Source organism: Lontra canadensis, unplaced genomic scaffold, assembly GCF_010015895.1.
Source record: "Lontra canadensis isolate GAN:19392208 unplaced genomic scaffold, GSC_riverotter_1.0 scaffold3, whole genome shotgun sequence".
NCBI lineage: Eukaryota > Metazoa > Chordata > Mammalia > Carnivora > Mustelidae > Lontra > Lontra canadensis.
Genome location: NW_022630997.1, coordinates 25,356,273 through 25,384,192, shown reverse-complemented (window position 1 = coordinate 25,384,192; position 27,920 = coordinate 25,356,273). Strand labels below are relative to the sequence as shown.

Here is a 27,920-nt window from a genome sequence, read left to right as displayed (position 1 = left end):
GCGCAGACAGACACGCGACGGTCACGTGATTTCGGCATGGCGGTGTTCGCGGATTTGGACCTGAGAGCGGGTTCCGACCTGAAGGCGCTTCGCGGGCTGGTAGAGAACGCCGCTCACCGTGAGTCTCCCCGGCTTTGCGGGCCGCTGTGCCTGCCCAGTCTCGCTGTTCCCTAGACCATCGGGCCAAGTTCAAGAGGGACTCGAGGCCTGTCCTCGTCCAGGTCTCCTGAGATCTCTGGGATGTCCCTGGTAGCTGATGCCGCCGCGGTGTTGCTCTGATCCCGGGCGCGGGAAACTCGAAGGCACCTGGGAGTTGTTACCCCGTCCAGCTCCTTCTCGCCTGCCAGTTGAAAAAACTGAGGCTCTGAGAGGATAGGAGACGTGCATAGAGCCCCACAGCTGATGGATGGCTGAAGCCTGGGCTTCCGAGTGTACAAGTTACCTACGCCACTGCTTTTGGTATCACCCCTTTCCGCCTCACGGCACTATCAGAGCATTTCGGGGAATTGAGCATAGGCGGGTAAAGCTGTGGAAATTCAAAGAAAAGGGGGAAGGGACGTGAGGGTGACATTGTGGAGACAATATTAAGAAGAAGAGGAGGTAGGGGGAGGAGGGAAGACGTACTATGCGGGTGGGAGGGGAGCAGCATGGCCAGAATGCAAGAATGTTAGGCATATTTGAATCCAAGGGAAGGCCAAAGCCCTGAGAGATGCTTTTTAATGATTGTAGTTAATCATGAGTGTTGTCTTCTTCCTTCCACTGTAAAGTGTGGGGATAGAGAAGTTTAAAAATGAGGAGGTTTCTGTGGAGCCTGTCGAATAATGGACGCTCATTAACTATTTAAGGGAGAGGAAGGAAAGAAGGAAATCAAACAGATGAGAGAGAGCGAGCCATTCTTCTGGCATTAATATGCATGATCTTTTAATACTAGTATCCTGTCGTCCCCACTGGTATTTAAATAACTTAAAAATAGGAGTCACGATCCAGACGTATTTTTGGTAGTCCGAATGTCCAGAAAAATGCTGTATTGAGCTGATAAAGCAAGGCCCTGGCCTCCAGAGAGTTCCCAATCTACTGATGGTGGGCAGCTGGAAAGGGGTGGTGAGCAGTGGTGTGAAGGAGTGATTACTCCATTTCTTCCTAGGAAAAAGGACTCTGAGGGAAGTAGAGAGGGTAAAAAGCAAAAGAAATGAGCTAGAAGAAAAAGTATCCTGCTAATAATACATCACAGAAGTCAAACAGAGCCCTGTCTCTGTCACGCACTGCTCTCAATCATCCTGTGCTTATTATGTTTTCTCATGACAGTTATGTGAGGTAAGTTCTGTTAACACCATTTGATAGTTGAAGACCTGAAGCTTGAAGTTAAGTAACTTGTAAGTGGTAACCCATAGATTTGAAGGCAGGTGGTCTGACACTGGAGCCCATATCCACAACCACTGTTACTACTGACCCCTAATCTTGACATGAATTGAGCCGAGCCTGTACATACAGGGAAAAGGTTGTCCCATTTAATAAGAATGTTCGATTTTTCTTTTTAGTTGGCTATTCAGTTGTTGCCATCAATCATGTTGTTGAATTCAAGGAAAAGAAACAGGTAAAAAACAATTTCTGAAGTTAATAACCAGCATTTACCATTGTCTTTGTTTATATTGGTAATGTGGAAGCTACAGATGAGCATATTTCTTAAATGCACCCTCTTGTGTACTATCTTATTTTACATGTTAACTGTTGAGTCAGTGCGAAGTTTTTGTGAAGTATTAGGGCATGGTAGAAAGATTCTTAAAGTTGAGGTGATGTTAATTAAACAACTTTAAGTAATTTTTAAAAGTACGTTGTCATTGAATTGTAATCCCAGTATTACTCCTTTTTATTTTACTGACATGGACTCATTACCAATTCCCCTCTTAAACATGCCTGTAAATGTGTATATTTCTCTTCAGGCCCAACAACTGTACCTTTTAGATTATTTCAGTCTAAAAACTGTTTTTCATCTCTCCTCTCCATTGATGTTCCCAACCGCTTCTCTGATTTCCAGCTTTCTTCCTTTTACTTTTTTTTTAAACTTAAGTGTTTCTCTACACCAGAAATTAACTTTTCTGAAAACCCCTTATAAGTTTTCCATTATGCTTCATTCCTTTAACATGTATGATCTAGGGTGACTGTTTATTGTTTTTTATAGGAAATTGAAAAACCAGTAGCTGTTTCTGAACTCTTTACAACTTTGCCAATTGTACAGGTGGGTATTTTGTTGTTTAAGAACCATAATACTATTCAAATATGCCCAATTTTATGTAGGGTTTTCTAACGGGCACTGTTCCTTCCTCTGCCAGTCTTACTTTTCCACAAAACTCAGCTCTTCCATGAAGTATTCACTTACTATGAATTCAGTACTTCTTTGATGATCTTTTTTCCTGAAGTCCTATAACCTTTAATCTCTTTATGTAGTTTAACACATGTACATCTTTATTTTACTAATTATATTATAAATTCCTTGGTAATGAAGACTAGCTTTTACTGATCGTCACTATCTTTTATTGCTGGTACCTTTTAATGACTACTTCCCACTGGTAAAGAGGAAAGTCAGTCATTGGCATTTGAACTTTTTTTGATAGAATGTTTTTGATTATAGGGAAAATCAAGACCGATCAAAGTTTTAACTAGATTGACGATTATCGTTTCAGATCCATCTCACTGTAATGTTTTGGTAAGTTAATTTTTCTTCTTTTTGGCCTTTTAAGTTGTACTGGTTCATGTTGAACCTCACTTCCTACTCTTTTTTTTTTTAAGGTTTTATTTATTTACTTGACAGAGGGAACACAAGCATGGGGAGAAGCAGGCAGAAGGAGATGGAGAAGCAGGCTCCCCACAGAGCAGGAAGCCCAATATGGGGGTCGATCCCAGGACCCTGGGATCATGACTTGAGCCGAAGGCAGATGCTTAACCCACTGAGCCACCCAGGCAGCCTGAACCTCACCACCTTCTGAATCCCTGAATCCCCCGCCCCCAGTTAGGATACCTGCCTACTCTCCTTATCCTCAGAATTCATATAACATAACAGTTTCTTCTACTCTTGGCACAGATACAGGGGTACCACAGTTAACAAATCCTTTGACAACTGTTCTTCATTGAACTCACATGAACCAGACGTACAGTGGGTGCCGGAGATATTGCTGTGAATAAGACAGACAGGATTGTTGAACTTAAGAAGGTTATAGTTTAATTGACAAGACAAGCACTAAACAGATAATTAAAAATGTGTGGAATGTTTGAAGAGTTGGAAGTAGTAAATAAAAGATACTCTGAGGAAGGTGATGTTCCACCTGGGACCAGAAGAATCAGTAAGTGTTATGTAGGTGCTGAGCACATGAGAGAGTGTTCCCACAGACAGGATGGATTAGGCACAGGTTCTGGGTCCCAAGAAAACATGGTGTTTTCTGGGAAATGAAACAACACCAGTAGGGCTCACCCTTGTGAGCTGGCTAACCTGGGATGAGGTTAGGGAGCTAGTCTGAGTAAGCAGTTGGAAGCCCTTGAAAGTTTTAAATGAGAGTGAAATTATGATGTTTCCATTATAGAGACTGGATCAGAGGGGTTGAGGGGATTTAAGAGGCTTGGCAGGGGCTGAGGATTGACAGGATTCCATGGTTGATTGGATGTAGTGTGGTGGCTCCCAGCACTGTCTGATCAGCCCTAGGTAGATGGTGGTACCTTTTCCTGAGACAGGATATAAAAAGAAAAGCAGGTTTGAAGGCATTGTGTTTGGCACATGATGGGTTATTGTAAGGATTCCAGTGGTGTTTGTAAAATGGGTAGTTGGAAAAAGGGGCGTGGCCCTCAGAAGAGGGATCTGATTAAAAATACTAATTTGGAAGCGGTCGCTCTGTAGAGAGTAAATGAAGTCATGGAAATGGATGAGAATCCCTGGTTCATGCGTGGACGTGTGAAGAAGTTCTCAGACAGAGTCCTGAGGAACTTCAGCATTTAATGGTGGAGCAGAGAAGGGGGAGCTAGAACTGGAGACTGAGGCGGGACTGTGAGAAATATGAAGACAATGGGCAAAGTGAGAAGGGAAACGTGAGGAAGGGTCAGCAGCATCTTCGAGCCCGAGTAGTCCAGCAGGAGAGGGGCACAGACATATCTTGGAATATTGACAAGAAGTCATTGGTTGCCTTAGCAAAAAAACCACCTCCATGGAAGTGATAGGGACGGGAGGAAATGCAGACAGTGTGTGATGCTAACTTTGCTTGCAAAGTTGACTCCACTGGGGAACAGAAGGCACAGGGAGGTTGGCAGACAAGAACCTGCTATCTCTGGGTTTTAGTAGCTGGGAGAGAGGAGTATGCCTGCTGATGGGAAGGATCTAATGAAGGAGAGAGAGAGATCCTGAAAATGTGAGCAGTTTTATCTTGAGCTGGAGTGGACTCCTCTGCCATAGAACAGGAGTCATCAAGGAAGGGCTGGCCCCTTTTATAATGATTAACATTGCTTAAAAACAAAAGTGGAAAGCCAAGTTCTGGTATTTTATGCAACTGCAAGGCAGGGTTCTGGTTCTCTGGGCCCAGATAGACCTAAAGGGAGCTGACTTTTGATGGGTCACAAAGATGTTCATTCTCTCTTGTTATCGTGAGCATCCTGGTAAGCCCTTTTTGTTCCTTTTCAATTGGGAGTGGACAAGCAGAGGGCACAGAATCCTAGGTCCTAACTTCTCTAAGACCTGGGGTCCGCCCTGTGTCAGCATGTCTGTCCAGCAGCCCTTCATGCCTGCTTCTGCTTCTCTTCACCCCTCCCCTTTCCTGCTCTGATTTTTAGAATGCCTTTTCTTTCTACAAAATCAGAGGTAAAAACTTTAAAGGTACAAACAGGCAAAGAAGAAATATCACATATTATTCCATCATTCAGAAACCATGTTTGAACATAGAGTGGAGCCTTGAACAATGCCAAGGATGAGGGCACAGACCCCCATTACTCCTACCCCACATAGTTAAATATACATGTATAAATTTTTACTCCCCCAAAACTTCACTACTAAAGGCATCTTACTGCCAACCAGAAACCTTACTAATAACATAACAGTAACATTATAGTAACAGTAATAACATTTACAGTACTGTACTAGATTTATTTTTTAAATAAAGAATGTATGGGTGGACCTTTGTAGTGTGAACCCATGTTCAGGGCTCAGCTGCATAGTTTTCCAGCCTTTTCATAGACATACACATATGGTGTTAAGTTTGAGATTTTCATTTTTAAGCAATAACTGTTTAACTGATCTATCCCTCTCCTACTGTCAGAGGACTATCAGGTATTTTCTTGCACATCTAGCATTTTAATTTTTACTTAACAGTATTCTTATTGTGAGCCTAATTGTATCATGTGTGTGTATTTCTTGTCTCATAAGAAAATGGTGAGTTCCACTGAGAGCCCAGACATGCCTTGAATGAGTTCATATCCCCAGTGCCCTGCACACAGTAGGTGCTCAGAAATATCTGGTAACCTCCTTCACTCATGTATAAGAGCACCAGCTATCCAATTTGATTTTTATATCACAAGCACAATTTGGTATGCAGTTAAAGGGTTACAATGTGGGAAGGAGGGTGATGGGTGGGGTCTAAAACCTTGTATGCTTAGGCGGGTTTCTCTGTCCGTATACAAAGCAAAGCAGAAATGGCATGTAAGAAATATTAAGTGATTAAAATAAATGCAGCTAGACTATAAGTCAGAATTCCACGTGTACACTCTTGGTTATTGTACAATAACATTCTTTTTGTACTACTAGAGAGCAACGTCTTCAAGGGTCCGGCTGTATGATATCGTTGCAGTTTTTCCAAAGACAGAAAAACTTTTTCATGTGAGTATGTAAATAACAGATAGTGAAAGAAAATAGTATTTATTATTTTATGTAAGAAGTCTGATGTTCTGCTTTTGCAGGTGATCTGTTTCACTCCATCTAGAAACTTCTAAGATTTTTCATGTATGCCTGGGATTCTGAAATTTCTCAAGGGGGTACTTAGGTGGCATGTGTTGTTTTGTTTTGTTTTATTCATCTTGCTGGATATTTGCTGGGCTCAGATGAAAAGAGTCTCTCAAGGTTTTTTTCTATTTCTTTATCTCTGCTTCATTCACTTGTTCGTTCATTCATCTGAAATGTCTCTTAGGTGAATGTTATTCTGTCTCATTCAAAGCTCTGAAATCACCTCGGTTTCTGCCCTTTGTACCATGCATTGCTACCCATGAGGGAAGAAAGGTGCAGAGTTCTGCTGTGGCATAAGAGATCTCCTCTCTGGTTTGGCTTTCTCCTTTGCGTGCTCTGAGGTGTGGTCCATATGCTAGCAAGATCATGTCGGCCTTTAGTCTTCCAGAAGTTCTTCAGAATCAGCCATCTGCTGATTCTATTGCCCTTTGTGTTCTTTGTGCCTTTATGAATTTAATTCCTTTTGTATTTTTTAAATTGCCATTTCCGTGACTTTTCAGGAGGGAGCATTGTTGAGCATGCATGGTCATTTTGTCAAGTTGAAACAGAGCACACTGGGTATTTTATTTTTTTCACTCTGCACATTTTAAGTGATTATAGGAAAAAACAAAAATCAGCTGTAATACAGTTTTTCAGGAATGTTTTACTGTGTAAAATAGGCATAGCTACTTTTAGGAAGTTCTGAATGTTGTTTTTATCTAGATTCAAGAAAATAGCCAACTACCAAAACTATACTCACCAAAAGGATACTGCAGAAAGAAAAAAAAGTGTACTGGTCTTTGATGTTTTAATTTTACAGCCAGTTCGTTTTTTTTACTTTATTATTTTTATTAACATATATTGTATTATTTGCCACAGGGGTACAGGACGATTCACAATTGTTACACATTTCACAGCACTCATTTTTTTTGGGGGGGGGGGCTTTTTTTTTTTTTTCTTTTTTTTTTTTTCAGCATTACAGTATTCCTTGTTTTTGCACCACACCCAGTGCTCCATGCAATCTGTGCCCTCTCCAATACCCACCACCTGTTTCCCCCAACCTCCCACCCCCCAGCGCTTCAAACCCCTCAGATTGTTTTTCAGAGTCCATAGTCTCTCATGGTTCACCTCCCCTTCCAATTTCCCCTAACTCCCTTCTCCTCTCTAACTCCCCTTGTCCTCCATGCTATTTGTTATGCTCCACAAATAAGTGAAACCATATGATAATTAACTCTCTCTGCTTGACTTATTTCACTCAGCATAATCTCTTCCAGTCCTGTCCATGTTGACATAAAAGTTGGGTATTCATCCTTTCTGATGGAGGCATAATACTCCATAGTGTATATGGACCACATCTTCCTTATCCATTCGTCCGTTGAAGGGCATCTTGGTTCTTTCCACAGTTTGGCGACCGTGGCCATTGCTGCTATAAACATTGGGGTACAGATGGCCCTTCTTTTCACTACATCTGTATCTTTGGGGTAAATACCCAGTAGTGCAATTGCAGGGTCATAGGGAAGCTCTATTTTTAATTTCTTGAGGAATCTCCACAGTGTTCTCCAAAGTGGCTGCACCAACTTGCATTCCCACCAACAGTGTAAGAGAGTTCCCCTTTTTCCATATCCCCTCCAACACATGTTGTTTCCTGTCTTGCTAATTTTGGCCATTCTAAGTGGTGTAAGGTGGTATCTCAATGTGGTTTTAATTTGAATCTCCCTGATGGCTAGTGATGATGAACATTTTTTCATGTGTCTGATAGCCATTTGTATGTCTTCATTGGAGAAGTGCCTGTTCATATCTTCTGCCCATTTTTTGATATGATTGTCTGTTTTGTGTGTGTTGAGTTTGAGGAGTTCTTTATAGATCCTGGATATCAACCTTTTGTCTGAACTGTCATTTGCAAATATCTTCTCCCATTCCGTGGGTTGCCTCTTTGTTTTCTTGACTGTTTCCTTTGCTGTGCAGAAGCTTTTGATTTTGATGAAGTCCCAAAAGTTTATTTTCGCTTTTGTTTCCTTTGCCTTTGGAGACATATTTTGAAAGAAGTTGCTGTGGCTGATATCGAAGAGATTACTGCCTATGTTCTCCTCTAGGATTCTGATGGATTCTTGTCTCACGTTGAGGTCTTTTATCCATTTTGAGTTTATTTTTGTGTACGGTGTAAGAGAATGGTCGAGTTTCATTCTTCTACATATAGCACTCATTTTTAAGCAAAATGTGTTCTAAAATTGTAGGATGATTTTCCTTTGGTTTATCCAGTAGGTGGAGCTGTTAACTAAGGAGGCTGATGTGTGATTAAATTTAGTTTTTAGGGCAACTATCAATTCTTAATTGTTTATATTACTTCAAGGAAATAGCAGAAATTGTCTGTGATTTTTTTCTTTTTTTACTTTGGTGATGCACTTCATAAAATGCTCAACTATAGTAGTTATCGAGAATTTTGTTTCAGAAAAAGGTGAGTGGGATCAAATGGTTCTTAGTTATCAGAAGCCCCTGTGGAACTGGTGAAAACCAGGAACTTTCAGATCTCTACCACTGGAGATTCAGATCCATTAGGTTTGGGGTTAGAATATCTGGTTTTGTTTTGTTTTGTTTTGTTGTTTTTTTCAAGTCCCATAGGAGATTCTCATTCAGTATTGAAACCCCAAGGAGGAATATGAGCATATCCAAGTTCATTGAATAGCAGCTTAGTTTTCTAAGTAATAGCAGCTTACTTATAATGTAGACTGAAAGTTGGCAGTGTCCCTAATTTTTTGTTGCCCATTTATTTTTTTAATTGATTCTGAAGTACACACAATTTACATTTTGATAGTTATATAACATGGTGGAGAAGCATATGTTTATATATTTAACCAGAAACTTCTACGTATTTATTTCTTTAACACAATAATCCTGGGAATAAACAGAACAAATATACTTTATTTTCCTCATTTTTTAGAAGAGAAAGTTGAGACTTAGGCTAAATGATTTGCTTTAAATCTTGGATAGTATATAGCAGAGCCAGGACTTTTGGAATACATTAAAATTTCATTTAGCAATTTTATCTTATTACAGTTGACCCTTGAACAGCATGGGCTTGAACTGCACGGGTCCACTTTTGTGCAGATTTTTTTCAATAAATACAATACTGTAAATGTATTTTCCTAATGTTTTTCTTAGTAACGTTTATTGTCTAGCTTACTTTGTTGTAAGAACACAGTATGTAATATACAAACATGTTCATTAGCTATTTATGTTATCAGTAAGGCTTCTGGTCAACAGAAGTTAAATTTGGGGGGGAATCAGAAGTTGTACGTAGATTTTCTGAGTGAGGGGTTGGCACCCCTTAATCCTAGGTTGCTAATGAGTCAGCTGTACTTGTTTTTCTCCAATTATTCAAAAGTGTGAATTCAAAAGCATGAACACATGCTTTGTATGGTGGGTAGAACTGTCAGAAATACTCCTGAAGATAGAACGAAGCTATAAATAACATACAAGGTATTTGTTTGGAACAGACTATGCAGAGAGTTACATGAAAAGTTACATGAAAATAGATTCTAAAATTGGAACATCTTCCTTTTATCTGTCCACATCTTTCCCATTCATTAAGGAGCAGTTAAAGTTAGCACTCTCCCTGTTTTCTATAGAAAATCAATTTTAAGAGACATTTTTCTTTTAATCCTAAAGGTTTTACAAGTATATCATGGTTTGGAACTGGGTCAGATGCAAGCAATGTGTAGCTTAGCAGGTTGTATTCTCTAAGTGATTTTATTTGTTTGATTTTTTAAGTAGATTATCTAGAATTTAAGCAAGCATCCCTGTAGATGTGATATTCTAAAACTAAGGTCTCTAAAATGAGTCATAAAAGCAAATACACACACACACATGTGTTAACACTTAGTAGTTTAAAATCTAACCACCTTAAATAGCATTGTTTCCATGGGAAATAACATATGATTTTCCATTCGGAGTATCTGGAAGATATCTCATGGATAAACCCTCCCTCTCCAGAGTTACCCTAGGGGCTAAGGCAGAAGTAAAAGACTGTAAGGGGAGTCCATGGCCACAGAATTTGGCAGGTGGCATTACATAGAAGCTTCGGGAACTTCTGAGTTACTCCCATTTAGGATTTTAAATAACTGAACAGGATAAGGAAAATTCAAGTTATTTAGTCCATTGCGCTTTGAAGTACTTTGATTTTGTACTCCATCAATTTAAAAAAAAAAATTGAGTCTTTATCCCCAGTACCTTGTTTATTTTCTTATAAATTATGTGTATGTTCCATTATGTCAGCGTGATTTTTTAAATAATACACGCACACAAAACAAGTTTTAAGAGAATGAATTAAAAAATAAAGGGAAATAGAAGGTCTGTTTTTTTCCTTCCGAAATCCGTGCGGTAGCCTTCAAAGAGTGTTGTCGGAGACCATATGTGCAACACCAGAGGCTCCTCAGGAGAGGGAGTACCTTCCAGGCAGTGCTCCTCAAGCTGGCTCCACCAGCTTCAGAACTGACAGGGCTGTTTGTTAAAGTGCAGGTTATTAGGCCCTACTTATTACTGAGTTTATTACCGGAAGTAAGACCTGATAATTTCCAGTTTAGTTAAATTCTTCAGAGGAATTTATATACACACACTTGAGACTGAGAGTCACCCTTGATGGACATCTAGCTTTTCTCTGGGTAAGTCTGGCTCTCCTTTACATCTTATTTCTCATAAAGTACCAACATGTATTAACCCGACACCCATGTAGGGGATTTGTGGAAGACTGAACCCCTACCCTCCCATTCTCCCAGTTCTGTTGAATCAAAAGTAAATGTATGTGTGCATATGTGCAGTTTGGAGACTATGCCTTCCTTAAATCCTCATAGGAGTCCCTGAAAGGTGAAAAGAGCCGAGATGGCTTGATACGCAACTTGGCAAAACCACTATAATCAGGTTCTCAACTGCAAGTAGTATTTTAACATAATCTGTTTTAGTGATTTAGGAAGAATATCATTATAATGTAAAATGAGCTGTTATTTTATAGTTTCCTAAGTGTATCAGTTAAACACTTGGATTAAAAGAAAGTTAAATAACAAAAGAATTCAGTTTGAAACATTTTAAGTTTGAGGTGTCAGAGGGAGCCAAGTGGAGCTGTCCTTTGTGCATGAACGTTTATTATATGTACTTACACCAACACAAGGGATTGTTTTTAATTAGCTGCCATTATGTAAGAGGGGGAAAATGAGCAATAGATCTGTTAAAAAAAGAACCTAATTTAGCTTTATTCTGAGGAAGAATCCTTAATGGGCTTTTAAAAAAATGAATCTGCTTTTTTTAGATGAAAAACAATGATAATAAGTTCAAACTGGACAAAGGGCCATGCATTGAAATGTACACTTTTCTTCCCATCTGAAACTCCCTTTTCTCCTTTGGCGACCACTACTAATAGTTTTTGGGTATCTTCTCAGCAGTAATTATATACGTACTCCTTCCTTCCTTAATTCCCCTCTTCCTCCTTCTACCTTTCCTTCCTTCCTAATACCATGCTTTTTTTTTTCACCTAACAGTATATATGGTTCCATAATATCAATTACAGATGTACTTCATTCCCTTGGAGTCCTCATACTGTGTTGTATAAAGGGACTATATTTTATTGAAGTAAAATAAAGGGATATCAAGTTGTGTCTAGTCTTTGGTGATTGGTATTGCAATGACTCTCCTCGCACTAATATTCTTGAGCGTTTGTTGGGTATAAGGCTATAGAATATATTTCCACAGGCTCTCTACAGGATACATTCCTACAGGTGAATTGCTGGTGTGTGTGTTTAAAATTTTGACCCCTGTGCTAAAATCCTTTTCAAGTCCCTGTACTGATTCAAAGACCCTGTGAGTGCCTGTTTATTCATTCTCTTGTTAGCAGTGGATTACTGAACTTGTGGATCTTTGCTATTCTGATAGCTTAAAAATGGTGACCAGAAGCTGAATTTGTTATATCTTCTATTCAGAGCTTTTCATCCATTCTTATCAAATTCTCAGTGAGTCTTTTATGAGGTGGACAGCTGTAGCAGTTGGGATGGGGCAGATTGTTTATGAGCCAAGTGTTTCTGCCAAAACAGTGTTACTTCCCAGGCTTACTAAGTTACTATGAGCGTCTAAAGCCAGGCAGTCTCTTATCACTGCTTGCTTCTTCCTAAAGCCCTGGAGTGGGGGTAGGAATGACCAAAGTGGGAATTCTGAAGAAGAAAGGCAAGATGTGACATTCTTGTCACTGCTAAAAGTCCAAGCTGATCGTTTACCCCTCTTCCTTACTCTGCCCTTCCCCTCTGGCCAGAGCCCTGGTGTTAGTTTGCCAGCATAGCCAACCTCGCATTTTGACTTTGTTCATCAAGCCTGTCTACACCAGCATTGTCAGTAAGGCTTGTTTTCAATACACTATAAAACAGACAATTCTTTCTGTCACTGTAAATCAAGTAAAGGCCAAATCAGAGCCAGATACGCATCTTCTAGCAGTGGTTTTGGCATATACTCTTATGCTCGTAATCTTTTCCCAGCTTTATTTTGCTCCTCTGATTTTCTTTTCATTCTGTTTTCCTTATCTATTTTCTTTTGTATGTTTTTGTTTCGTTTTTTTGAAAGCCATTTCAAACCTCTTGGAGGTAAATGCAAAGTATTGATCAATAAGCAAGAACAAAAATTAGAACAAAGGAAAGGGAACTTAGAAGTTGAAAAATACATTCAGCATCATTTGATTTGTAACAACTGTGCTTTGACCACCACCACCCTCCTTCTCCATCTCCTCCTCCTCCCCCTGCTGCTTTTTCTTATCATCTCTTTCCCCTCTATGGAGACAACTTATGCATTACACCCATTATGTAGACTATTTCTCTTCTAGTTGGAACAAAATGCCATCAGCAGGGCCATGCTAGTATCCTAGCCCCTCAGTAGTCTGATAGAAGCCACAGTCCTAGGACAGTTCCTGGCAGAAAAATAAATAATCTGTGGAATAAATGGACCATGCACATATTCCTTTGGCTTGTTTTTCTTCCTGGATTTCGGAACAGTTAGTTACCACTTTCTGGAACAATCTGATGTAGCCTTCCGGAAACTGAGCCTCTCTTAGCATCCCACCCTTCTGTAGCAACCGTGAGTTAGAGGGTCTCCAGGCTCTGTCTGGTGAGATGATCCGTGGACATTCCACTGTGCTCCAGCTTGGTTACAGTTAAACCACTCAAACCGAATGTGAAGGAGTGGCTAATCATTGACAGATACATTTCAATACCATTATGATGCCTGTGGACTGAACCATATATAATTTATATTTCCTTAAATCAGATTTGACTATGTCTCCCATTCTTAATGTGTGTCATTTCTTTCTTTCGTCTTTACCTATTGTTCTTGTTTTTGTTTTTTTCTTGACAGGTCGCTTGTACACATTTAGATGTGGATTTAGTCTGTATAACCGTAACAGAGAAACTACCATTTTACTTCAAAAGACCACCTATTAATGTGGTGAGTGTTGTACTTTCTCTTTTATATGTGAATCTGTACAAACCCACGTTAACGAACTGGAAAAGGGGCAGAAGGACCTAGTATTCTTTAGAAGGAAAAACCGAAGGCTGGGAGATAAGTAGGCAGTTTAGGAAAGAGGATTTTCATTTTTGAAAGCTGACTAGAGGTAGAAAGGGAACTTGAAACAAAAATTATCCAGTAAATTATTAAGATGCATTTAAAAGACCTCAGAAGCCAGAGTTAATGAAGGATATTTCTTAAAAGGATAGCCATAATCACAGACACTTAGAGCCTGAGCATTGAACAGTAAGGGGATAAGGCAATCTAGAAAGAAGAGGTAGGGGAAAAAAACAGAGAGGGTTCCTGAGGCACCAGCGAGCTCGGGCGGGTGTGTAGAGGAGGGAGCCAGGTGCAGAACGCCCAGCCGTCAAGGTCCAAGCAGGATGAAGATCTACCCTGAACCTCGCTGGTTGATGCAAAAGCCCAGGATCACTTTTATAATAACCTTAGAAGGTGGCCATGTGTTCAGGAAAGTTTTGTTCCTGTTTCTGCAATGGAATTCTCCTTACCTTTCTACGTAGTTTCTCTGGTTTCTCCCAACCCTTTATCTTCCATCTGTCACACCTTCTTGCCAGTCTTCATCAGAAAGGTGGTAGAGCTTGACCTCCATGGCTGCCAGGTCAGCACGGCAGTCAGCTGTTTGCGCAGGCAGCCGGGTCCTGGGGAAGGGTTAGGATGCTGTTTCAGAAGAGCAGCTTCCAAACCTGGCTCCACTTCTAAAGAATTCCTCTCGAAGGAGACCGAGGGTCTCACAGGCAGTCCAGATTCCATACCCTGTCCTGTCAGAATTGGAAAATTAAAAACTTAGGCACTTTTTCAAGATCGATAACTCCCCTCTTCTTCTGTCTCTGTGGAATCACAACTTCCTCGAGCTTTCTTTCGCTGTCGCCGCTGCTAAGGAATTGGCTCGAGGCCAAGAGTAGGGGGAGACAGTAAAAGGAGAACATTGATCTATGTGGTGTGCAAAAATTGAATCTGTGTGGAAAAATTTAAGTTGGCCTATGTTCCAGCCCTAAAAATATGCTACTAAAGAACTTGAAAAGGACTCAAAATTTTAAAGTCATATATGTAAGGGGAAAACTATAAACCAGCTCTTTTTGATAAATACAGAGAGTGCTACTGAACATAAAACAGTATTTACTAAGCTCAAATCATGTTTCCTGTCTTCTTGCTGGTACTTAAAAAAATAAACCCTAAAAACAATCCTGAATCATCACATTTTCGGGTTGGAGATCTGTGTTGTTTTTAGCAGGTCACCTGTGCAGTGTGGTAAATGCAGGCTAGCAAGGAGAAGCCGTTTAGCCCATCAGTCATAGGATGGGGAAAGTTCTGGTTGGTACCCTGTCAAAAGAGAACTCTGAAATGCTCCAGCTACCCGCGATAAAAGGCACAAACAAATACAGTACCCGAGGTGATGGCAGTCTCATACACCTCATATATTGTTCCTCTTCAGAGATAGCAAGCTCTGTCTCTAGAAGTTTGCCGAGACTTTTTACCAGCCTCCAACTACCAGTCCAATTTCTGCAGTTAGGTGGTACAGCCACTCTGTAAATTGCTATTCAGCTTACATTTTTTTTTTTAACCTCTCTCTTTGTCTTAATAAATAAGGAAGGCCATTTTCTAGACTTCTTTGCCTGAGTAAACCCACCTACCGTACTGTGCCCTTGACTGGGAGGAGATAGTAGCATGGATTGCTAAGGCCAATTCCATGGAACAGATGGACAGCAGTGCACAGCACATAACTCCTCATGTCCTTCAACAGTGGTAGGCTTCTCAATGGCTGTTTTGGCAAGGGCTTTTAGTTAGTTCCTTATGAATGTGCCCTACTGTTCAACCCAGATTGTAAGCTTATAGAGTGCACCAGCTGTGGGCTGGGTCTTTTTAATTATCCGCAAAATCTTGCCTGCAATGGATACTCCTTAGATTTTGTCAGTCGAATGAATATATGTCAAATTTAGCATATCAAGGTGCAGCTTGGGGAACATGGCCAAATCCTCCTTGTCATCAGTCTTTATCTGGCTGTCAGGGTCTGGCAGAAGTGTGGGCATGGAGGGAAGTGGGGCACTGGGGCAGCATGAGGAGGATGGCAGTGGGGACAGTGGCAGTAGGACCGCCCACCCTCCAGTTCCATCTGTAGGTACAGGAAAACTGCTGTTTGATGGATATTTTTGGCTTAATTCCCATCTATTTCAATTTAAGAAATTCTGAAAAGTAAAAATTTGACAAGCGAGAGGGATATGCAGTATTTAACACAGTGTCTGCTTTTTTAAAAAATCTGGTGTGAACATTTTACATATGTTGTTTAATAAAAACTAGATGATGGAGTGGAAGGAAGGGCTGTGCAGGATTATTTTTAGTCTTCATCTAGAGTAGAAGTAGGCTGTGGTGTGAATTGGTCAGGAAGCACTAAAGTCCATATTTATTCACCACCCATTTTTTATTTGAAAGAGTAAGCTGGAAACATATAATAAGAGGTAGCTAGCTTATTGTTCAGGGTAAGTAAGAGTTGTATGATATGTATTTATTATTTGTATCTAATAATGTCTATTCTAGATATGGAGCTGTTAAGATTTTACATTAAAATATGGAAATACGTTCACCACGAAAGGATAGAAAATGTGGTAAATGAGAGTAATAATTAATCTTAGGTCCTGGTCCTTGCATGCTCCTTTGGACTTGTGAGTCAACTTGTCTTTGGCCATGAAAAGTTGTTAGGTTGACTTTATAAGGATCACCGTATTGGGCGCAGATCTTAATTTAGGAAGGATATGTATCCCTTTATTTTGCGGTGGTGAGGAGCAGGAACATTAAGATACTTAATTCATTAGTCTTCTTCCCAGAGGCCTTAAGCCATGTGACAGTTATCAGCTCAAAAGGTTGGGATGATAGGTTGGAGGGTACAAATTTCCAGTTGCAAGAAGAATAACTTCTGAGGCTCTAATGTACTCGCGTGACTGTAGTTCATAGTACAGTGTTGTGTACTTGAAAGTTGTTGAGAATAGACCTGAAGCATTCTGACCAAAAAAAAAAAAAAAAAAAAAAAGATTACATTAACTATGTCAGGTGATCTATGTGCCAATTGTGTGGATCTTAGTAATCATTCCACAATGTATATGTGTATCAAATCATTGTATTATATACTTTAAATATGTATAGTTGTATTTGTCAGTTATTCCTCAGTAAAGTTAGAAGACGACAGCTGGGGTCATGAAAGTGGCCCAGGAGCTCGAGCAGCACACCAGAGCATTCCTTTGTACAACTTAGAGCTTGTATCCCCCTTAGTTATCTTCACCACATGCTTGGGGCACCGTAACATCAGTTATGTAATTCCCTCTAAAATCTCCTACAAACCTCTTCTGGAGTCTAAGTAACCTGTACGGAAATCACAACTTCATCATGTGATAGTTGGATTTCAAAAAGTTGAATTCAGCTCATCTTCTTAGACAGTCAGGTGACTTCTCATTACTTATCTTATGGTTTAGGCACTTTCTCAGCTGCTCCAGCCCAGCAGCCATAGGGCGTGTGGATGTGAAGTATCTCCATTATGCAGATAAGATCAGACTCAGGTAGTTTGTGGCTCACACTTCTCTCACAAGTTGACTTGGGAATTGTACTCGAGCTCTGATTTTAAATCTGCTGTCATTTCCCACTGGGAAATGCTATTTAAAATTACTTTACAGCACAACTCTTAAGCATAGAATAATCTGATATTTTAGAACATGATCTTTAGGATTTCAGGTTTCGAGAACAATTTTTTAAGCAGCACATATCTTTACCTTCCTTTGATTTTTCCCTTTGATTTTTTTTTTTTTCTTTTTCCCAGTGTTCTTGCCATTCAACAATGACTTCAAGTTTATGGAGTTATTTCAGTGCTTATATGTGTTATGTTCCCTGATGTTTTCCTCTCAGCACTCCCTTTAACTATAATCTATTTCTGTCTTCATGGTCCAATTAGTCCCCACTGAGAAGTGTCCAGCAAATAGTGTCTGAAGCCGTGAACTTGTTCCAGGAATGATGCCATATATACTTGAGTTGGGTGTGAGAGCTCTATAAACTTTATTTTTCATCACACATATTGTGAACCTAAATGTGTTGAGTGCTTTATCAATCCAGTGCTTAGACCAGTGCTAGCAAACTTGCCAGTATCAACAATTTTTGTGTGGCAAAAAAACCAGAAAGAAGGTTAAAAGACTGGTGAAAATATTTTCACATATTTCAAAGCTTTTTAAAAGGCTAATGAGAGGCTAAAAAACACAGATGAACAGTCCCCCCAAAATGGATTAAGAATGTGAAAAGACATTTCACTGGAAAGGAAATACAAATGGCCCTCAAAAATGAAAGTTATTTAATTCTCCATTATAGGAAAAATTCACATGAAAAACACCTAACTGACTGGCACAAACCTGGGAGTTTGATGTACACTCTGCTGTAAGGTTGCAGGAAAGCAGGCATTCTTGTACATTGCTGGAACAGTGTAAATTGGAACGATCCCTATGGGGAAGTGGGTGATTTGGCAACAACCATCCAAATTACAACTGCTTTCCCTTTCTGACCTTGTGTATTAGTTTTCTAGGGCTGCCAAAGCACCACAAACTGGGTGGCTCAAAACAACAGCGATTTATTGTCTCATGCTCCTGGAGGCTAGAAGTCTGAAATCAGGATATCATTAGGATCACACTCCCTGTAGGAGCTGTAGGATAATCCTTCTCCGCCCCTTCTTGGCTTCTGATTTGCCAGTAAATAATCTTTGGGGGTCCTTGGTGTGCAACTGTGTGACTCCACAGTCTCTGGCTTCATCTTGCAGTATGTTCTGCCTGTGTGTCTGTGTCTTTATGTGGTTGTCATGTTGTAAGGACCCCAGTCTTGGGATCAGGGGTGTATCTTAGACCAGTGACCTCATCTTAACTAATTACATCCGCAACAACCTTGTTTCCAAGTAAGGTCACATTCTGATGCACTGAGGGTTAGGACTTTAGCATACCTTTCAGGTGGGTGGGGAGGGGGGACACAGTTCAACCCGTAATACCCAGCTTGAGTGTTTATTCTACAGATAGATTGAAACAGCCCAAAGTCTCTTGATGGAGGCGTGGTTAATTACACGCCTCTGTATCTCTCCAGTGAAACACTGTGCCGCTATAAGACAGAATTCAGGAGTTAGGAGCTGACATAGAAAAGCCCTCGAGTCAGAACAAGAATATGGTGTGCTACCTTTTGGGTAAGAAAGAGGAAAAATAATATGTATTCATATTTACTTATGTTTGTATGAAGACACTCTGGAAGAAGACACAGAAATTAATAGAAGTAATTACAAGAGGTGGGAATGGGGCAGATGGGAGCAGACATACAAGTAAAACTTTTTATTGTTTTTTTATGTTACTTTCATTAGTGAATTAGATGAACAAATTACCTTAAATAATGTTACACCAAAGGGTGTTGAATCCTTTTGAACTCAGTAAAGAATTTTTATGAAATTACCAGAGAATCTGTATATTGGCCTGGTAATCAACTCTCTATTTTCTTCCTGTCATCTTCAGCTTTGCTTAGTTTTGGGAATTTTACCACCAGTTTTTTCTTGATTCACGTATCACACACCTGCCCTTTATAGCGTCATTATGACTGTTAACTTCTCATTCGTAAAGAAATCTGATCATCTGCCTATTCCAGAACCTTGGTCAGGATGCGAACAAAAGCCAATCAGGCAGGCACTGTCATGCTTTATGAAGAGGCTGTTAAGAACAATCATTTGACAAGCTTAAGGCAATTTACATTAGAATGGTCTTAGAAACAGGCCCAGGTAATGAGTCTATATTTTATCCATTGAAAATTTTGAAAAATAGTAAGAAATACTCACAACCTTCAATAGCACATTATGTATAATTTCTCTGTCTCAGACTTTTCTTAGCTGTTTAAAAGTGAACTTGATTAATGTACTAAGAACAAAATCAGAACTTTTTTCTTAAAGACTAATTAAGCTGATTATTGTCTTTGCTCTCTCCCCCTGTGAAAGAGAGTTTTTATTTTGATCTCATCCCCAGAGGGGGCTAAAATTTTAGATACAGTTAGGGATACTTTATGACCTGGTCCCCCAGGTCTGTGTATCATCCACATCTCCCCTTCTCCATCCTACTGCCTTGTGTTTTAGTTCAGCAAATAGCAGGATGAAGAAAAAATGTCAGCTTCTTTGACTAATTAGTAATTTTGGTAAGAGAAGTAGCCAAGGAAATAGTTGAGAATCTGGCTAAAGGAAGTGTTGTGGTTTAACTGTTGAATAATTCGCCAGTTTTATCCTGGTTCCTTTTACATGAATAATCTGTGGTGAGCAGCAGCATTACATAACCTCTTTCCTATAAGCTACTATTTATCTACTCAGAATATAAATACATTTAACACTTTTTGCATAAAAGGGAGTTATTTCTTACAAAGAAATAATCATGACGCTGCTCTCCAGCTGTGTACAAGACAGGCAGGGAGACCGAGGTGCACATTTAACTTTGGCACAAAGAGTATCATCACAGACACCATTCCCAGAAATAATCAACACAAGCCCAAGGTTTAGAGGTGGGAAGAAGTTGTCAGGGAAGGTTGCAATATGGAAAATCCCATGTAAATTTTAACTAATATCAGATATGTAAGGAATTCTACAATTAAAATCTCAGAACCTTAAGGCAAGAGGAAAAGTTAATGAAGGGAGGATTAGGGGATAGGAAAAAGGGAGTCTCGGTTCAGGGAGGGAAAGTAGGGGCCTTCCATGTGCACCTGAATTAGTTTAAGGTGGGCTGCCAGTTCTGGAAGACCCGTTTTTCCGTTCCTTGTGAACATTAAGAAGTAGACCTCCCGTGGCCATAGCTGACCACTCCCAGCTCATCCTCTGGGTAATAGAAACTCACTTGCCAGGGGTTGCCCAGTTTGTGCCTGCCGTCCTTCTATTGTTCGTTCAGAAGAGCACTGCAACCAGCTAGCATCCTTCAGGTGCTTCCCACTGCTAAGATGAGTGTGCCTGCAGTCCTAGAGACTGGCACAGTTGGCCCTTCCCACCCTCCTTAGCCTCTATTCCCACCACAGGGGGCCCCCTCACTCTTGTCCCCAGCCATTACCTCCTCTCTGTGCTCCCACATTCCCTCCAACGCCAAAGCCTTTCCGTGTACTCCTCCCTCTGAAAATGCCTGTTTACTCAGTTCCTTCGTCATCTACTCCTAAACTTCTTGATAGCACTTTCCACAGTTGAAGTGTTAGGTTTTTTGCTAATTATTTGGTAGTCCCCTTAGAGTAAAAGGTCTGAAAAGGGAGGAACCATGTCAGCGTTTGCTCACCATTCCCACACATAGTTGGCTGAACACACACCTGTCGTGAATGAATGAAGATACAGAGCTGGTCATCAGAAAAGATGGACAGCGTAGTGGTGGATTTCAGTTCTGTTTCCACCCCTTCCAGGCTGTTTTCTTACTTCTGGATGCCCAGCTATTAAGAATGCCTTAAGTAGGAAAGAAGTTTCTTTTTCTCATGTAAAAGACTAAGCTTGTCTGGTGAGGTGAGCTGGGCAAAATAGTTAAGAGCCCAGGCTTCTTCCATGCCTGAGCCCAGCCAGAACTCAGGACTCTAGTAAAGGACAAGGGGAGAACAGATATTGGGGTCAGTTAGCAGTCTCTGTCACAGTGCCTCATAAAGGTGTCATTAGGGTTAAATACACACATAAGACTCTTAGCATGCACTTGACACGATACTTCCTTCATTCAACATATGTAATAATTGACTCACCTGAGGGGCCTTCCCACCCCTGTTCTTCAAGCATTTTTCAGCTCTTCATTTCTTTGTCTCTTACATTGTTGGGTCCAATTAATTTTTGTTGTTGTTTTCTGTGTTTGCAAACAGTTTACTGGAAGTGTAGGGAGCACATCTCCATCTTCCTTTTAATAGTTCGTGGAGGAATAGCCCATTTGCCACCCCACTGGGACTTTGCTCTCTGTAGCTGCCTCACGATTCCTATTTATATAAAGTCAGCTTCCCCACAGCTAAGATCCACTATTGATCAGATAGAGCCAAACATCGGCCTTCTCCTGCGGATGGTGCCATTCAGGCATGAATCTGCCTTTGTTTCAAGCTGTACCTTGGCATGTGGGAGGTCTAAGGTGACGTTGAGGAGGGAGGTGAGGGAGATTCTTAGTGAAAAGAAAGTAGGACAGTGTGTGTTTCTCCTTGACAGTTTATTTCCTTTATCTCCTGTGAAGGCAATTGACCGAGGCGTGGGCTTTGAACTCATCTACAGCCCTGCTATCAAAGATTCCACAATGAGAAGGTACACAATTTCCAATGCCCTCAATTTGATGCAGGTCTGCAAAGGAAAGGTATGGGTCCCAAATTTCAAGGTGTTTTTCAAATCCAGCAGTTTATTCTTATTATTAATATACTGGAATTGTTTAACTGATTCCTTTTCCCTAAAGCAGAAAGTTCTCGAAGCCGGGAAACAAATTCTCCCATGTCAGTGAACCCTGCAAGTTTTAAGGGAAGGAGAAATACCAAAGGAAGAAGAATGGCAGGGTGGGGGAGGAAGATGTGTTGAAACCCTTTATCTACTAATAAGGAATTTGAAGTTCCCCTACTGTGAAAAGAATGGTCTGGATAACAATTGTTTGTCATCAGTTAGTTGAATTAAGATTATATGACTTTTTCAAGTAGTTTTTTAAATGAATTCACCTTTTGTAAGATCCAGTGGGAAGGCTTACTCTGTTTCTTGTCTTGTAGGCTGCTCTTGATCCTAAGGTCTTTCTTTGACTTTGATTCTTTACCTTATCTTTAGAAGAATGGTATTTGTAGAAACTTAAATGTTAGCAAGTGATAACTGGTTATTTGTATTAGAAGACTTTTCCATTTTTTTTTTTCATTTATCTGAAATTAATACTGAACACTTTCTCTTTGGCAGAATGTGATTGTGTCTAGTGCTGCAGAAAGGGTAAGTCTTTTCAAGTTATAAAACTTTGAAACGTGTTTCTAGAGGAAAAATTAATAGTAATGTAATGAATGCTTATTGCATATTTGCATTTTGAATTGCCTGTGCTCATTGCGGTTGTTGAAGAGTAAAATGTATCCCCACTTCTTCTGGGATGCAGGTTTTGTTTATGTGAAGTTTTTTTCTTTATGCTGTTACAGAATGCTTTCAGGGTTCTTTTAGAAACTTTTGGAAACTTAAGAAAACCATCAAAATTGTAAGGACTTAAATTGATGTGGCTAACTCCTTTAGTTTTTGGATATTTAAGCATCCTATTAATTTACTGCAAATGAAGTCATTGAAATACTATGAATAACTTCTCTCCTGTCTTTTTTTTTGTTCACTTTATTTTAGCCTTTAGAAATAAGAGGCCCATACGATGTGGCAAACTTGTATCCTTTTCTGAGTTGGAAGCTGTTGAAATGTAGGAAATTTGGAAATTGATGTGATATTATAGTTTAACCTTTTACTGTGAGTTTACCGATGTAAAATTTCAAAAATAAATTACATAGGTTGTAGAGAGCTTCATCCTTTTGTTTCCTGCGTTAAGGGTGAAATAGAAAAAGGGGAAGAAGGGACTCTATATCATAAAAGCTTAGATTGAGTCTCTTCACAGATGCCCGTTGCATTCAGGCTAGAACTGCTGGAGAGTGAAAGTCCCTCTTGGTGTGGCCAGGGGAGCCGGGGTTGGCAGTTGGGTTTCTGTTAGTCTCCTGTCCTTGGCTGACGCTGGGTTGAAAGCTTTAATGGGCCCGCCAGAGGACTACTGTTTGGGCTGTCTGAAAGTGACGCCAAGGCCGCCGTGTCCACCAACTGCCGAGCGGTGCTTCTGCACGGAGGTGAGCAAGTTCTTCCAATAAAAACACCAAATGCTCATGTTAGGAGCCAGTCTTTTTTAATTTTTTTTATTGTTTTATTTTTTAAAGATTTTTATTTATTTGACAGAGATAACAAGTAGGCAGAGAGGCACGCTGGGGCGGGGAGAGGGGGTGGGTAGCAGGCTCCCTGCTAAGCAGAGAGCCTGATGCGGGGCTCGATCCCAGGACCCTGAGATCATGACCTCAGAGGCCTAACCCACTTAGCCACCCAGGCACCCCAAGCCAGTCTTTTTTAATCAGACGATGGAGCCTATTTACTTTTACTATCCTGCTCTGCAAACCTCCTTTAGGCTCATCTTTGCTCAGCCTGTTTTAACTTTACCCACCAATGCTTCTCACCCTTTGCTTCAGACTTGACTTTGTGTACTCTGTGGACCGAATGTGGTCTGTGTTACAAAACTGAGTACTGAATGTGTCTTCCAAGCTCCACATGTTTGGGCCTGTCTACCTTCCTCCTCCCTCCTCTCCAGAGAGGCATGCTTCCCCTTTTGAAGTCATTGTTTGCAAGAACTGAAATGTGAAAAAATTGATGTTAAACCATTTATTAGGAGCACAGAAACAGCAAATACATTTTAAAAACCCAACTAAAAAACTCAAATAGTGTCTTTTCATATTTAATACAACTCATGATCCTTTTTCTCATTTTTTTTCATGCTTAACTGTGTGCAGACTGTATATCTTTTACTCACATTTCATTTACATAAACCTACCTCCTCACCTTAATTCCACTATTTGCAGCCACTGAACTTCATATTCATCAGATGATAAAAATTAAACCAGAAGTATTTGCTATGCCAGGACTTTAGAGAATGAAGATGAGGGTGTTTTTTGTTTTTTTTTGTTTCTTTATAAAGATTTTTTTTTTTTATTTGACAAACAGAGATCACAGATAGGCAGAGAGGCAGGCAGAGAGAGGGGGGAAGCAGGCTCCCCGCTGAGCAGAGAGCCCGATGCAGGGCTGGATCCCAGGACCCTGAGATCATGACCTGAGCCGAAGGCAGAGGCTTAACCCTCTGAGCCACCCAGGTGCCCCGAAGATGAGGTTTTTTAAAAAGAAAAAAATTTAGAGGCGCCTGGGTGGCTCAGTCAGTTAAATGTCCCAACTCTTGATTTTGGCTCAGGTCTTGATCCCAGGTTTGTGGGATCGAGCCCCACGTTAGGCGTTGTGCTCAGCACAGAGTCAGTTTGTCCCTCTCCCTCTGCCCCTCCTGCACACACGTGTGCTCTCAAGTAAATAAACTTTTCAAAACATACTGTTTCTCTTCCTTCCCTTTTAAAAAAAAAAAGAAAAGTATTTATACTTTCGATCTGTTTTATCTTTGTTCTCCCTGTGATTTTTAGCGCTAGTAGTAGTGGTCACGAAGCAGTTCGCTTGATATCACCTAGATAAATTTAAACTTCAGAATAGGGCTACATGTAGACTAGGTTATTTGGCATATGAATAGGTGAATTATTGAGGCCTTGTGTGTTGTGTCTAGATTTTAATGATCTGATCCCCACTTGGGAGAACTGATTCCTGTATTGACTTACTGTAAATTAGATGATTTTGCTTCTGTTTTCAACATTTTTAGTTTGAGATAATTGTATTATGTAGGCTAGACCCTATCACATAAGCTCTGGGAATGGCCAGATTCATTAGGACTTTATCAAGATTGTCTTGAAATTAAGAAATATGGGTTTGTGCTTTGGTTGTTCTGCCATTATTTTTGTCTGTTTTAAATGAACATAAGGAGTCATCAAGATTTTGGATAACCATTGGTGTTCCAAAATAGAACAATTGGTGTTCTAAAATATGAAAAGGAAGCTAAATAAGAAAATTAATGGGAAAAATATGAAGTTCTGCACTTGACTTAAAAAAACTCAGCTGTTCAGCAGAGGATATGTGTAAAGCTAGGCTTTTATGAAGCTAAACTAAAGGAAGCCTTATGGACTTAGGTAGCATTACCCTCCCACTGTGTGAGAGTCCTGGTTTATGGCTGCTGTCCCTGCAGAATTAATAGCACATCTGGAGGATACATTACAGTTACCCTGCTTTTAGTTGACATTGGGATCAATATTAGACTGCACTGTGGTGGGTTCCTAAGATTGTGAATTCAGCCTCAGGTTACACTAGAAGAAATAAAGGAATCTGAAGCAAGGGGATTCAGAGTCTCACTATTATTACCCTCTGCGTTGATGAAGTCTCAGCTGGCATGTGTATTATCCCGAGTGCCCCTTTACAGAAGGACAGCAGTGCACGGGAGCACTACCAGAAGACGGTTGCTAGGTTCTTAGAGGGTCTGGAAACCTTAACATGAAATGGTAGAAAGCAGTGCTGAAATGGATATCTGGAAACGGAAGACTTAGGACATGTAATAGCTGCCATTCAACACTGGAAGGCTCTCTATAGGGAATCAGGATTAGGTGGGCCATTCAGGGTTCCAGAAACCAGTGAATAGCAATTCTAAGGAGGTTGTAGAGAAGGGACAGAGGAAGTTGGCATTTTAATGATCTTGAGAGAAGTTTGTCCTTTTACAAATTAGAATGCTTTAAATAATTGGCAAAGATTCAGTAAACTTGGTAAATTAATCCTGATAAGTGAGAAGGTCATGCCTATGTAACTCTAGAATTGACTTTACTTTTATTACTTGAAACAAGAAATCTTAACTGAATTTATGTTCATCAAAGTTCTTTTGATTCTGTCTTCTTTGTAGCCAGTGGATCTCTCCTTCTCTCTCCTCCCTAGTCCTTATTTCATAAGGACTAAATTTGGATCTTTTCAAGGCGTTATGGCCTTAAGTTTACCCATCAAGCCCCATTTCCCCATAAATTTTTCACATTCCTCCTTCACACCAGCTTATTGTCCCCTAAACATACTAGGTTCTTCTTACCTTTTCCTGCATGTCTTTGCAAAGGAATCCCATCTTTTTCTTTTTCTGTATTCCTAGTGTTACTTCTGTTATGATACCTTCCTGATTCATCCAGGCAGAGTTTCTTCTTATGGGTGCCTCCATTCCCATTACATTTGCCCCTCACATTCTTTTATCTCTGTGGTAGGCATCTCAGTACCCTTTATAGATGACACAGGGCCTGGCCCAGTAGTACATTTTTAGCTAAAATTGGATAGATTTAAGTTGAACTCTGCTGCCAGCCTGACCTGACATCTCACAATTCCCATTCTTTATCCATTGTCCTCAGTATATGAGAGGTCAATAAATGTGTGAGTTTGATTTTTTTCATTCACTCAACAGGTATTTATTGAACACCTGTTAGATAACCAGGCATTGCTGGGTGTTAATACAATACGACTTATTCGTCAGAGGTACATAGATGACCTAGTGAGGGACCCAGATACGGTACATGCTGTAAAATGAAGTAAGCACATGTCATCACCATGGGAGGAACACAGTTGACTGTTGACCAGGCTGTCTTGATTCGTGTGCCTTTCTACCGTACTTAAAACATCTGCTGCACCAAAGTCTGGGACTTGGTCCCTGGCTGCCTAAGGTACCATGGACAGACCTTTGGAGAGAACCTGTCCTGCAGTTTTACTCTTGAGTAATCCCTTTAGAATGAATTAGATGTAAATAATATACTGGTATTTGTATCCATTGGGGAAGACAAAGTACTAACAGTGAATGACATCAGTATCAATAGCAGTTATTCTGGCTTTATTATTTACTAATGTTGTTAAGTCAAAGTAACATGGTGATACTTGTTAAACCACATCTTTTTAAATCAGGTCTTAACTTAAGGCCTATGGTTTCCCTGTTTGTTTTATAGAAACTAGAAAAACTGCTTTTGGAATTATTTCCACAGTGAAGAAACCTCGACCATCAGAAGCAGATGATGATTCTCTTCCAGCTTGCAAGAAAGCCAAGTGTGAGAGCTGAAAAGAATCCCCAGTCTCTGTCAACACTCCCTTCTTCCCTTTGATAGTCCATCAGCCGCAATAGAACCTTTATGATTTACTGTTTTCATTTGGAACTAGAAATCAGTAATCTATAAAAACAATTCTGTATTCAAGCCGTTAAAGTAACAAAACCTAGTGAAACAGTAAAAAAAAAAAAAAGACTGCCCACTTAATGAATTTAGATACACCTTAAGAGAAAAATCAGAGACGAGTTTATTTATTTTTTGTGTTAAGAATAAAACAGCAGGTATAATTGAATAAGATGTTTCCGTATTTCAGGAGACTCTTTAAAATGTTTCTTCTTCATTTAAAAATACATGCTTTGCTGCTTTACTGGATATACATGACTTATTATTTTTTAATCTTACTCTTCAAAAAGGGGTTATTTTGAGGCCTATTAAGGCATACCAAGGGATTGGCCTTTAGGTGATTTATTTTTGTTGTAAACCTCTCTCTTTGTATTCATCAAGTCAAAGTTCTTTCTGAAAGGAATTGCTATAAATTTTGTGGAAGGAGAGAGCAAGTGCATGTAAAATTACATGTGGCTCTTCCTTTGCTGCTTACCTTCATGATATTCTTGAAATAGAATTCCCTCCTTTGAGTTGGAAGTCCCTGAAAACCTAATACTGATTTTTGTAATAGCAGTATTAAAAATATCAAACCATTGTACTCAACCAACTTTGGAAA

The 27,920-nt window shown here is 39.9% G+C and overlaps 1 protein-coding gene across 2 annotated transcripts; it reads left to right on the top strand.

Moving 5' to 3' along the window:
* Nucleotides 1–20: 20 nt before the first annotated feature.
* RPP30 (ribonuclease P/MRP subunit p30) lies at nt 21–27,278 on the top strand. Of its 2 annotated transcripts, none has more exons than XM_032836701.1 (11): nt 21–118; nt 1,539–1,594; nt 2,180–2,236; nt 2,630–2,704; nt 5,777–5,848; nt 13,331–13,420; nt 21,706–21,822; nt 22,398–22,427; nt 22,818–22,855; nt 23,223–23,302; nt 27,140–27,278. In XM_032836701.1, the coding sequence occupies exons 1-11, from the start codon at nt 37–39 to the stop codon at nt 27,211–27,213; spliced, it is 771 nt and encodes a 256-aa protein (XP_032692592.1). In that variant the 5' UTR covers nt 21–36; the 3' UTR covers nt 27,214–27,278. The 2 variants fall into 2 exon arrangements, with proteins under 2 accessions (XP_032692592.1, XP_032692584.1); XM_032836693.1 differs by having other exon boundaries at nt 27,104–27,278.
* The last annotated feature ends 642 nt before the right edge of the window (nt 27,279–27,920 follow it).